The sequence below is a fragment of the Ammospiza nelsoni genome, chromosome 24 (assembly GCF_027579445.1).
Source record: "Ammospiza nelsoni isolate bAmmNel1 chromosome 24, bAmmNel1.pri, whole genome shotgun sequence".
In the NCBI taxonomy this organism is placed as follows: Eukaryota; Metazoa; Chordata; class Aves; order Passeriformes; family Passerellidae; genus Ammospiza; species Ammospiza nelsoni.
In genome coordinates this window covers 3,918,070-3,930,978 of record NC_080656.1, presented here as the reverse complement: position 1 = coordinate 3,930,978, position 12,909 = coordinate 3,918,070, and the positions used below count along the sequence as shown (strand labels likewise).

Below are 12,909 nucleotides of genomic sequence, written 5' to 3'. Positions count from 1 at the left end.
GCCGGGGCGGCGGCGGCGGGACCCGCGCACCGCGCACCGCGCACCGCGCACCGCGCACCGCGCACCGCGCACCGCGCACCGCGCACCGCGCACCGCGCACCGCGCACCGCGCACCGCGCACCGCGCACCGCGCAGCTCCGCCCCGGCCCGGCCCGGCCGCGCCCGCCCCGCTCCTTCCGGGGCAGCGGCGCCCGCCGCGATTGGCCCGCGCCGCCCCGCGCTCGCCATTGGCGCGTTCGAAGGCAGGCGGGCGGCGGCAGCGATGGCGGCGGAGCGGCTGCGGAGCGCGCTCGGAGGGTGGCGGCTGCCGGAGCTGGCCGCAGGTGCGGGGTCGGCATCGGCATCGGGATCGGGGTTAGGATAGGGATATTGGGAATGGGGTCGGGGTCAGGGTCAGGATTGGGGCCGGGGCCGGTTTGCCGACCGCTTTTCCGGTTTTGGTCGCTGTGTTTCTCGGTCTCTCTTTCCCGGTCTCGCTCTATGTTCCAGTCTCTCTGTCCCCGTCGAGGTCCCTATTCCGGTCCTGGTCTCTGTTCCTCTCCCGTTCTGTCTCTGTGTCCCGCTCTCCGTGTCGGTATCGGTCTCTGTTCCCCTTCCCAGTCCTGCCTCCGTTTCGGTCCCCGGTCTCTGTCCCGCTCTCTGTCTCTTTCCCGTTCTCTCTGTCCCGGTATCGGACTCTGTTACGGTAGCGGTCTCTGTTCCCCTCCCGGTCCTGCCTCGGTTTCGGTCCCTGTCTGGGTCTCTGTACCAGTCCTGGTCCCAATCTCGGTGTCAGTCTCTGTCCCGGTCCCGGTGTCAGTCCCGGTCCCGGTCCCGCTGGCTCTCCCCGGTCACCGGGGTGCGGCTGACCCCCGGCAGCTCCCGGCACTGACAGCGCTGCCCTTGGCGCGCCCGTGTCCCGCTGGATTTCGGCAGTCCGTGCTTATTTTGGAGCCTTATTTTGGGTGAAACGCGCGTTTCGGAGAAATCGCACCCGTGGCGCTTATAAACACTTTTTATTTTTATTTCTCTCAGTGTGGGTGGACACGGTGTGGGATGTGGATTTCACGGAGACCGAGCCTCTGGAGCCTTGGATAGCGGAGGAGATCACGGCCGATGGGCTCGACACCTTCACCCGCCTGTACAGCGCTCTGGCGCCCTTTGCTGCCGGGGACCAGGAGAGCCGAGAGGTGACATCCCCTGGGCAGAGCCTGCCACTCCCACTTGCTCTCTTTCACATCTGAAATTGGCAAAATATTAAAAAACTATTCAAACAGTTCTTGCTCTGTGTGCTGGAATGCTTCAGAAGGAAACTATTCCCAAATTTTAATAATAGATCATTATATTATATTATATTATATTATATTATACTATTTTATATATCATATAATATATAATATAATATAACATATTATATATTATACTATACTATATCATACTGTATTATATTGTTATATATTATATACTTTATGTATATCATTATAGATATACATTATATATTACTATATATTATATTCTATATATTACATTAAGTATACATAGTGTTATTATGATTTTTAATATCAATATAATTTAACAATTATTAATTTTAATATAGTAATTTAATTATTACTCAAAATATTATAAATAATAATAAAATATATATATTAACAATTACAGTGTATTATACTTATTAGAATGCTTTTTAAAGCTTATAGTACATAGGGTGTTGGTCATGGTGGCACCTGTTAAAATCTGAATAATGGCTAGTTTTGGACATCCATGTTATTATGGCTTTCCTGACTATTCCTGTTTTGCCCTAGAATGTCTGGACCTTGTTTGCTGAGAGCAGCCTGTCCCACCAGGCCCTGGTGGCCGTGCTGCATCACTTTGTGCACGTGGGCCAGCACAAAAGAGCCAACGCACAGCAGAGGGTGTTTGCTCTGCACTCAGCTGGGCTCTACCTGCTGCTGCTGGAGATCCCAGGTGAGCCCTGAAATGTTCCTCTTCATGCCTGAGACAGGACAGGTTGGGCAGGGTTGGGTTTGTAACAATTCCAGGTGGAAAAAGTGGTGGTGTTGGCTTGATGGCCCTGAAATCCTCAGGGGTTTCACGAGCTGAGCGTGGTGTGAGTGCTGAGCAGTGTCACTGGACACTGTCACAGGGGGGTTTGGTGGCCCCAGAACGGGTCTGTGTCCTGTGACAAGGTGACAGAGGAGCGTGCACAGAGCTGGAACCACACAGGTCCCTCTGCTTTGACAGTCAAGGCAGGACCTTCTTCCTGTTTCTTCTCTGTAAGCAGGGAACACTTCATTGTGCAGCACATTTGGATGGGTTGGCTTGTGCAAACAGAAATATCAGTTTAGAATGACCAGCAGCTGAGTGTTTCCAGCAGGTTAGTTCACAGCTGGATCCCTTTGCATTCCAGCAGCCCTGAGGTTTTGCTGATGTCCAGGGTGCAGCTGGAAGGGGTCATTCAGCTGGTGATGCTGCTGGAATGTGTCACTGCTGATGATCCATCAGCCTGGTGCACTTCAGGCAGCTCTTTATTCTTCTCTTGAACTTTCTTAGGCTCTGGGGCGCCTGTGGAGAGATCATAGAACCACAAACTGATTTGGGTTCGGAGGGACCTTAAAGCTCATCTCATTCCATGGGCAGGGACACTTTCCACTAGACCAGGTTGCTCCAGCCTGGCACTGAACACTTCTAGGGGTGGGACACGATGCCCAGGTGGTTTGATGCTCTCTGTATCTTGTCTGGAACAGGACTGATGTTTGTCTTTTCTGAGCAGGCAGCATAGCCAACCAGGTGTTCCACCAAGTGATGTTTGATAAATGTCTTCACACCCTGACAAAATGCTGGCCTCAAGAGATGAAGAAAAGGAAGAAGGGACAGTCTCAAAGCTCTCAGCCCAATGCCAGAAGGAACAGAAAGAAAGGGAAACCAAGCAGGAACGACAGCTCCAGTGTAAGATATTTGTGCAATCCCTTCAGATACAAACAAATCCCTAGTAATAAGCAAATTATTGGCAAGCTGTTTCTCTTTTCTGCCAATACAGATGGAAGAGATGTTGGAAGAGGAGAAGGAAGAGGATGATGAGAATGTTTACCTCTCAACAGAAGATCTCCTCCAAGTCCGCAATGCCATCTTCCTTCTCTTGAAAAACTTCCTGAGGCTTCTGCCCAAGTTCTCCCTAAAAGAAAAGCCTCAGTGCATGCAGAACTGTGTGCAGGTAAGAAACATTCAGCTTGAGGAGCCTTATGTCCCCTAACACAGACTTTTTGGGGATGCAGAGCAGTCCACATGGTAGAGGTGGCAGCCCTGCCTTCCTTCACTTGGTCCCTGGTGGGAATTAGGGAGATGTGGGAGCAGGGTGCTGCTCTGTGGCTGCCTCTCCTGCTGAACACTTGCAAGTGTTTTGTTCCTGGAATCAGAAGGGTTTGGGTTGGAAGGGACCTTAAATCTCATCTTGTTCCACCCCCTGCCATGGCAGGGACACCTTCCACTGTCCCAGGCTGCTCCAAGCCCTGTCCATCCTGGCCTTGGACACTTCCAGGGATGCAGGGGCAGCCCCCATTTGTTCCTGGGGGGAGCTTCTGGGCTTTGGGCTCTGCTTTTGTTCTGTTCAAGGGAGGTGTTTGAAAGTTAAACCCAGTGGAGTGACCCCAGCCATCCAGAGCCCTGCACAGCCTCCCCTCAGGGCACTGAGCTCAGCTTGGCTCTCTTCCCTTGCAGGTCTTTGTTGAGATGACCAGCTTTGAGCCAGTGCTCCACGAGTTCCAGTTTTCAGCAGCCATGTGAGCAAACAATTCTTAATATTTCTTAATATTTACATGATGGTCTGAACAAGTAAAGCCCTCAGTGCTTGCGTTGTCCTGTTTGTATAAAAATGAAAGTGACAAATTCTCTTATAAAGATAATTGGAATGTGTTCCACATGCTGACAGCAAACAGCATCTTGTGAATATTGAATGTTTCACAGTCAAAGAGCTCTTTTAATAGTCTTAATTTTTTTTATAGTCACATCTAAGTTTTTAATAGTCACATTTTTACATTTTCATTTTCACACTTTTAATTTTTTAATAGTCACATTTACTGTGATGAGAAGTGAACACATCTCTTTGCTTTCTTTCCTTAGGGATGTTAATAAAGCCAAGTACATTCCTGAGCTGGCCTATTATGGACTTCACTTACTGTGCTCCCCTCTCCACAGCACAGAGGATAAGGTACAAGTTCAACATAATCTTTAACATCCTCACAGCAGCATGGAAAAGGAGTGGTTGCTTCTTTCTTTCTCAGCACGTCCTTTTTGCTTGGGTGGTTTTTACTTTTCACTTCAGTTTCCCTCTTTGTGCCATCTTTGCTGGGTCAGAGCAAAGATGATTTTTTTTCCACCCCAGTCCTTATTTGCTGCTGCACTTGTGTGCAGTGAATTCTGTGCTCTGCTGACTCTTATGGCAAATGAATTGAAAACAAAGGAGAGCTGCAGTGGCACTGGGTCTGTGAACCTTGAAGAGGAGAGTTCCAGGTGGCTGCCTTTGCCTGGAACGTTGTGATTCCCTGCTAGATGGAGCTGCAGCACCGCCTGGCAGCGTGTGAGGGGCTGGGCTGTGCACTCAGTGAGGCTGAGCAGGGCTGGTTCTTGTTCACAGAACACTCTGGGATGGTGGAGCAGCCAGTTCTGCCAGAAACTCCCATCTGTATTTGTTTAATTGGCAAGCAGAGCAGGCATCTCCCCCTTACCTGAGGGCTGCTGAAGGTTGGGTGTGCCCAGGCTGTGTCTGGGAGTCTGGGCTGGTTCTGAGCCTGCAGCCTGGGGATCAGCAGCTGTCTAATCAGGAAAGCCTGGAGAACACACCAGCCTGGTTATTCCTGAGTGCCAGCCCAGCTCCAGCAGCCCGTGTGTCTCTGCCTCCTTGGTTCCTCAGTGCAGCAGGAGCTTTGCAGAGCTGTTGGCATTTATGGTGACAGCAAGGTACAGTCACTCCCCTTCCCAGAGCTGCCTCATCTTCCCTACCTCTCCTGCTTTATCAGGGAATGTCAGGATCATGAGGCAAGCTGTGGTCCCAAAAAGATTCAAGGGAGACAACTCCAAGAGTTCAAGTACAAAACTTGCATTTAGCTTATGACATGTCCTGTGCAAAACCCAGTGAGTTTCCTCAAATTCCAAATGCTTCTGGCAAAAAGAAGTGTCCACAGGGGACTATGGAGGGGGGACTTTGTTTGGAGGGCAGCTGTTCATGCTTTCAGAAAGCCCTTCTGAGACCTTGCTGAGCTTGCATTAGAACATCACAGGTTCTAAACAAGGTATTGTATGTGTTTAGAAACTGTCCTCTTGGGATTTCTCTGCTAGGCGTAATGCTTTAACCTGTGCTGCTGGTTGGTTCTAAGCTTGATTCAGAATTATTTCCTGACCCTGGAGTGCCCATCTGTCAGAACCCAGGAAATTCCTCTGGCTGCCCTGGAGGACTCGAGCCCTTGCTTGGGGGCCTCAGAGCCCTTGGCACAGAGCCCAAGACCCCTGTGCCTTTGATCTTGACCCATGGAAAAACAATTACCTTTATATGAAGAATTACAAGTCAAGAAAGTTTAAGTAGAATGATAGTGAATTTGTCACAGGGTGAAAAATAGATTTTTGAGGTTTTTAGAATGGGGGCTCGGGGTCCCAAGATGGAGGAATTTGGGCGCGCCCTGTCCTTTTTCCTTCTTCTTCTTGGCCTCCATGTTCTGGGTGATGGTGGCACTTTTAGATTGGTTTAGAGTAGAAGCTCACTGTCTAACATAGGTGATAGATGTTGGAAAGTTATGGTAGATATTGTACACGTAGTTTTTAGTATAAAAGATAACACCAGTGTGCCTCAACCCAACCTGCCAGACAGACCTTGGTGGGTCAGAGAAAGAATTTTATAGATAAAAACAATAAACAACCTTGAGAACAAGAACAGAAAAGTCCTGACTCCTTCTTTGACTGCTGAGCTGGGAAAAAAGAAGCTTGTAGATATGTCAGTCACTCTAACCAGCAGAGATTCTGAGACCATCCATGGAACGGAGCCTGCCAATGACCCCTTTGCAGCCCCTTCCATGTGTGTGTTTCTTTGCAGCCCCTTCCATGTGTGTGTTTCCTTGCAGACCCTTCCATGTGTGTGTTTCTTTGCAGACCCTTCCATGTGTGTGTTTCTTTGCAGCCCCTTCCATGTGTGTGTTTCTTTGCAGCCCCTTCCATGTGTGTGTTTCTTTGCAGCCCCTTCCATGTGTGTGTTTCCTTGCAGCCCCTTCCATGTGTGTTTCTTTGCAGACCCTTAGATGTGTGTGTTTCCTTGCAGCCCCTTCCATGTGTGTGTTTCTTTGCAGCCCCTTCCATGTGTGTGTTTCTTTGCAGCCCCTTCCATGTGTGTGTTTCCTTGCAGCCCCTTCCATGTGTGTTTCTTTGCAGACCCTTCCATGTGTGTGTTTCCTTGCAGACCCTTCCATGTGTGTGTTTCTTTGCAGACCCTTAGATGTGTGTGTTTCCTTTCAGCCCCTTCCATGTGTGTGTTTCTTTGTAGCCCCTTCCATGTGTGTTTCTTTGCACACCCTTAGGTGTGTGTGTTTCCTTGAAGACCCTTCCATGTGTGTTTCTTTGCAGCCCCTTCCATATGTATGTTTCTTTGCAGACCCTTAGATGTGTGTTTCCTTGCAGCCCCTTCCACGTGTGTGTTTCCTTGCAGACCCTTAGATGTGTGTGTTTCTTTGCAGCCCCTTCCATGTGTGTGTTTCTTTGCAGCCCCTTCCATGTGTGTGTTTCTTTGCAGACCCTCAGGTGTGTGTGTTTCTTTGCAGACCCTCAGGTGTGTGTTCCAGCGGCTCCTCAGCGTGATTCTGATGGTGGAGAGCACTGGGGGCTCCAGGCGTGAGGCCCTTCCCATCACATCAGCTGTGACCAGCGCCAGGAACCAGGCTGTGAAATTCATCAGGTGACACTCAGAGCTCTGAGCATGGCTGCTCCTTTCTTCTGGCATGCCTTTGCTTTGCTGTTGAGGTGATAAAGGGATGAGACAAACTGCCACTGGCTTTGAAGTTGTTTGTGCAAATGAGGCTTAATTAAAATGTCTGGAATGGGAATTTACCCAGCCTGCTGGCGGAGGGGGAAGAAAAGGTGCTGTGGAAAGGACCTATTTTCTGTATTTTGCTTTGTGTCAGTTTTTCAAGTCTTGTGTTTAACTACAGAGAATTGTGAAGGAAATGAAAGATTAACATGGAGTTCATTCCTCTGTAGTTCCTGCTCTTTCCTGCTTAATGATGTGTTTTGCCTGTGTTTATTCCCTCTTTTGGGGATCCATGTTGTTGGAAGTGTAGTTTGTGCACAGATCCCCAGACAACATATAAAAGTAGATTAAGAACAAAGAAGCTTTTCATGTTACCCTTCTCCTTGTTAGAAAAGTATGGGAAGAAATTATTTTTTGCCTGCAAAGCCAGGTTAATGTTGGAAGCAAGGATGGTTCTCTGGTCATATCTTGCTGTACTCATGATTGCAGAATCATGGCCACTTTTCCTGACTTTTCAAATGCATTCCAAAAGGAATGTCCTTGACTTTTCCTCTGCTATAAACCAGCTCTGTTAAAATCTGCTTCCCTCTCTCTCTCTCCCCTGTGCAGTTCTCTGGTGGAGGAGCTGAAGGAAGCTGTTTATCCTGTTCTGCGAATCCTGCTCCAACATATCTGTACCAAGGTATGCCAAGCTCTGCTGCTTCTTGGGCTGGAGAACTCATGAGGATACATTGGAACATCATTAATACTTTAGGAAATCAGTTTTCACAATCTTTTCTAAGGAGTGAAAACGTGTGATGGTGAAGTAGTGACTGAGGAAGCTGTGATGATTCTCGCTGTTGTTGAATGTGAATGTATCAGCTCATTAAATAAAAAACCACTTCTCTTAAGCCCTGAAATGCCTTTCTGGCATCCAGAGCAGAGCAGTGAAGAATCACAGGGTGCCCTTGTGTCTTTCAGGTTTTAATTAAATTTTCTTTCAGGTCCCAGACAAGGCTGATTATCGCACCTACGCTGCCCAGGCCCTGGCAACCCTGCTGGACAAACTCCCCTGTGCAGAGTTTGCTGAATTCATTGCTTGGCTTTATAAATACTCACTCACCAAAGTAAGTGCATTTCCTTGATGCTTTGGAGATGAAGGGTTCAATCTCAGCCCTGAATAGCTCTGTCACTGCTAGTACCCAGAGGCAAGAAAACCCTGTGTTCACTTCCATTAACAGAGCGCCTCGTGTGCTTTTTTCTTCCTGCAGGTTTCCTACAGAGTGTTTGCTCTTGATGTAGCCTTGGCTTTGTTGGAGCTGCCAGAGAGGAGCCCAGGCAGCTCCTTGTCCCAGGATCAGCAGAGTTTGTTAAAGCACACGTTTTTAGTGCAGGTCATGGTGTTTGGCCGGTGCTCAGACAAAGCCCCCGTGGTCCGGAGCAAAGCTCTCAGCAGCCTCGCCCATTGTCTCGAGATGAAAGCTGCTGCCACCTTGGAGAGCATTCAGGACTTACTACAGAGCTGTGAGTACTGTGGGCACATGAGGTAATGAAAATCATTCTTGAACTTTCAAGGGGATAATTGCTGGGAGGTAGGAGTTGTCAGGAACTTAAAAACTGGCACTAAGCAGAGTCCTTACGTGCTGTGCCATAATGAGCAGTAATTCATGAGCTGTTGGGAAGGATGAAAGTTTGACAAGAAAGTCTCACAGATACGTATGTTTAGCAGAAAGATTTTTAAATGTGGAGTCTGATGAAGGAATAGAGATGGAAGCAAGTTTTGATATAGAAGAAAAGAATTGCTGAGCCAGTCTTACTGGATAACCAAGGAGGCAAAGGGTGTGTTAGTTAGAAGGGGCTTTTATGGCTTAGAGCAAAAGATAAACTCAATCTAAACAAGAAGATGTTTTTACTAAGCAGAAAGATAGCACAGGCAAACAAGCCTGCTGATGTTGCAAATAGAAAAAAGGTCTCAGAATTTTCCACTGCAAGAAAACTGAAAAACAACTTCTAGCTTAAACTGTAATGTATTGACTTTTAGTGATTGGAGAACAGTAACATGAATATGGTAATTACTGTAGTTATGATGGGCTATAGATAATAGTTAAGGTGTAGATTGGTTCTACTGCATTAAGATGCTCAGCAAAGAAAAGTATAGAATGCACTGTAACCTAAACTAAGGGTCTCCAGGCCTGCCTGCAGCTGGGGCTGACAGCTGTGGGCACAGCTCTGTCACCCACAACTCTGGACTGCTGGAATGTCTTGGATGGAATAAACTGCATTTTGGAGAGCCACCTGGAGTCCCACATCCCTCATTTAAACTCTTACAATGAGCCTTGTTCCTTATGAAGCCTTATATTTGGGAGGGATTTATCCTCCTGTATCAGTTCTAAAGAGATTCCTCTGTGAGGTCCCTTTGAAGGATGTTTACAGACAACCCAAAATTGCTCATTGGGAAAAAAAAAAAAAAAAAGCAGTTCATTCTTGCCTGACAGCTGATTAAATCTTGAGTTGCCTTTTGCTTCTGCTAATTTGTTCTATTCGTGACTGGCATGCCGAGCTCCCCCAGGTGTGCTGAAGGCCAGATGGCACAACTCAGAGCCTGCACACAGCATCCCATGGCTAGAAAGGAATTTGGAATGGCAGGGATATCCAGAATTCAAATACTTTGTTTGATTTCCTTTCTTATTTCTCTTTTTTGGCAGCCTCTGTCCGCACAGTGTTGGAAGCGAACACAAACACTGCGAGCGTGACAGTCAGTGCAGAAGGTATAGAGTCATTCTCTTCCAGTAAGTCTCAGGCTTTTCTTGGCATGCCATTTCCTAAAAAACACACGTATCTGTTAAACCTAGGGCATGCATGAGGCTCTCTGTTTAACACTGAACCATCTTCTTGTCAGGTGAATATATGCTTTTGTTATTCCTCAGCTTTTATCTTTTCTTTCAGCTGTGTCCAACCATCCACTGAGGACCTTCCCAACTCTCAGAACTGTGGAGCTGACAGACAGCAGTGACACTGCTGGGCCTGATGGTATGTCAGAATTAAAGCAGCCTTTCCAGATAAGCATTCAAAGCCTTAATTGAAATCAGACTTTCTGAAGTGTATTCATTGTCCATTTCTCAAAGGAAGTGGAGAAATCTTTTACAAAACACTTTGGGGTGATGAAGGGGGTGGAATTGCCAGCCATAAAGAAACACTATTTCCACTCAAGTCTGAAAAATACATTTAATCCTGAAATGCAGATGTCTGTTGGTACTAATGTGGTGGCAACCCTTGTTGAGAAGCAGGTAATTTATTCTTCCCAATTTGTAATTTATGTGGAATGTAACACTTGTAGCTCCATGAATTTCAGGGTAATTAAATCTCTTGCTCCAGTGCACAAAGAACTGATCTATTTTGCTGTATAAAGCACAGCACCTTTCTGTTCTGTAGGCAAGGATCTGCTTCTCTGCAGCATCAGGTTGAAAGCTGAAAGCAGAGTGTCACACAAAATGTCCTGATGCAGCATGGCAAGCTGCCTCTAATGTGTTGATAGCATGAAATCACCATGCAAGCTGGCTTTTGTGGCCGGGATGTTCCTCCTTTAAACCTCTCCTTTTCTTTTCCTCTTGTGTGGAAAAGCTTTTCTTGCTAACCTTTCAACCCCTGCCAGGATCTGCGCTCTCAGTTCTTGCTGTTCACCTCCCCTGAACTGCTGACAGTTCAATTCTCTGCTTGCCTCACATCCTGCAGTGCTGCCTTTGTTCCACGCTGCTCCTCACATGGGATCTCCCTCCCTATCTCCAGGAGCCAGGCTCCAATCTCCCCCCATTGAAAGCTCCTTCTTTTTGCTGATAAATTTTCCTTAATCTGCTCCCTCAGACAGACAAGTCCTCCAGGCCACTCAAGGTATTGTGAATTCCCTGTTTAGTTGCAGGCTCCTCGTGCCAGAGGATGCCTGGGTTTGTCTCTGATACCCAGCTGAGCACACACTTGGCACTTGGCAAAACAAATTAAGAAAAGGCTGGAATGAATAAAGCCTTGTCTGGAGCTCCAGAGGATTCTGGAATGCAGGGCTCTCCGAGGCAGTCAAGGTGCATTAGCAAAGCTGTCTGGCCCATGCCTGTGCCTGGCTTGTGCCTGTGCTAATTTTGCTCTCCTCTGAAGACCAAACAGCTCATTTCTCTTAGAAAAGAAAGAAATCTCAGCCAGGGATAGTCAGAGCATGCTCAGTGCTCAAGGGCAGAGATAAGGAGGGTGGGGATAACCTGCAAGGTGAGCTGTGCACTGCAGAATTTCCCCTGCACACCAGCATCAAACATTCCCTTCCTTTAGGAGTTCTCAGGCTTTAGAACTTGGGAATTTTGGTTGTTTTGTTGATTTTTTTTCCCCCTCTCTCTTTTCTACATCAGAAAAATCAATGTCAAAGTGTGATTATTTGGTCACCTTCACAAGACTGGATTATTTTAGTGGCAAAATCTTGCAGTGGGGAAGGTTTTGTGCTCTTCCTGTGCAGCTGCTCTTGGGAGGAGGGTGGAAACTGCACTTAGCTGCCCATTAAGAAAGCCCAGATCAAAGTCCCTTTGCTTCCTTTTGGTAAAAATGTATTTTTAAGCTAGTTTTGCTTAGTTCCCTGTGACTAATCCTGTTTTTAATGGCAACAGGATGGATGTCCATGTGAATCTCTAAGTAACAGATCTCCAAATTTGGCATATCTTTGGGAAATCTGACAAACAGCAATAAATAAAAACCTTAAAAGCCATGATAAAATGCTTGAAGTCCTTATGGCCAGTTAATAGCCTAGTGATTCAAAATGTGAGAAATAATTGATCTGTGAATTCAGTTGTGTGCCATTTAATAACTTCTTGCCTCGATGATGTATTTTTCCTTGCCAACATGCAGAAATAAGTATGAATATGGCTGTACAGGGTGAAATTTGAGCCCTAACGTGACACCCAGGGAAGAGAGATGTGTTCTGGCTTCCTTGCAGACTCTGAGGAGGTGCTTTGCAGCTGCTGGTTCAATTCTGCAGCCTCAAGGAGTTCACAAACGGAGTCATTTTCCCTCTGTAGCACTCAGCAGTTCATACATTGGTGCTGTGTGCAGCTCTGAGGCAGAACTCCCAGGAGGTTGTGGGTGTTGAGAGCTCTGCAGAGCCTCCCCTGGCTCTGTGCTGGCTCCTTTTGTCTGAGCTCTGCCCAGGGAGCTCTTCCCACAGGTACCAGGGTCACCTGAGCCACAGACTGTGCCTGACCCATCTGCTGAGCTCTGAAGGTAGCCTCACATCTTTTGTGTAGACAAATGAAAAGGTCAGAAATTGCAGATTCACCTTTTTTCTTTTTTTGCTGTATGTCTCTCAAGTAATTTGTTCCATCATTTTCTTTTGTGATATATTAAGATGAGTTTTCAAGTGAGCGAAGCGGGGAAATGGTTTGGGTTTGTTTTTTCTTCTGGCTTATGCCTCATTCTGGATTTTTTTGGGTGGTTTTAATTGTCCAGTCCTTGTGAAAGTTTTGGGGGATTGTTTTTGCTGTTTTACTGAGTTTGTGCTGCTTAAGGGTGGTGAGCCACTGGCACAGGGTGCCCAGAGCAGCTGGGGCTGCCCCTGGATCCCTGGCAGTGCCCAAGGCCAGGCTGGATGGGGCTCTGAGCATCTGGGACAGTGGAAGGTCCCTGTCCATGGCAGGAGTGGAACAAGATGAGATTTAAGGTCCCTTCCAACCAAACCATCCTGGGGTTGTGTTGTTCCAACTAATGCTGTTCGTGGGGGTAATTCCATTTTATCTTCATTTTGGATAGGAAAAGAAGTCATGGCCATGCTGAGGATGAGAGCTGGAGATGAGAAAACCAACGTGAGGAAATCTGCCCTGCAGGTAGGGTGAGGTTTGCATCCTTCCCTGCTCCCAGTGATTACCCAAAATTGTTAATAATTAATTAGGCCACAGCTTTGCTGCGAACTCTGTCACTTT

The 12,909-nt window shown here is 47.2% G+C and overlaps 1 protein-coding gene across 1 annotated transcript in view; it reads left to right on the top strand.

Annotated features, from left to right (window-relative positions):
* The first annotated feature begins 255 nt into the window (after nt 1–255).
* NCAPD3 (non-SMC condensin II complex subunit D3) overlaps nt 256–12,909 on the top strand; it is a 40,907-nt gene continuing 28,253 nt past the window's right edge. Inside the window, exons 1-14 of the mRNA XM_059488261.1 lie at nt 256–323; nt 1,015–1,169; nt 1,782–1,944; nt 2,750–2,925; nt 3,017–3,190; nt 3,694–3,755; nt 4,096–4,183; nt 6,777–6,910; nt 7,592–7,664; nt 7,966–8,088; nt 8,233–8,485; nt 9,667–9,729; nt 9,908–9,991; nt 12,740–12,813. Of these exons, the coding sequence (XP_059344244.1) occupies nt 263–323; nt 1,015–1,169; nt 1,782–1,944; nt 2,750–2,925; nt 3,017–3,190; nt 3,694–3,755; nt 4,096–4,183; nt 6,777–6,910; nt 7,592–7,664; nt 7,966–8,088; nt 8,233–8,485; nt 9,667–9,729; nt 9,908–9,991; nt 12,740–12,813 (1,683 nt within the window). The 5' untranslated portion in view covers nt 256–262. The remainder of the gene's footprint in view (nt 324–1,014; nt 1,170–1,781; nt 1,945–2,749; nt 2,926–3,016; nt 3,191–3,693; nt 3,756–4,095; nt 4,184–6,776; nt 6,911–7,591; nt 7,665–7,965; nt 8,089–8,232; nt 8,486–9,666; nt 9,730–9,907; nt 9,992–12,739; nt 12,814–12,909) is intronic.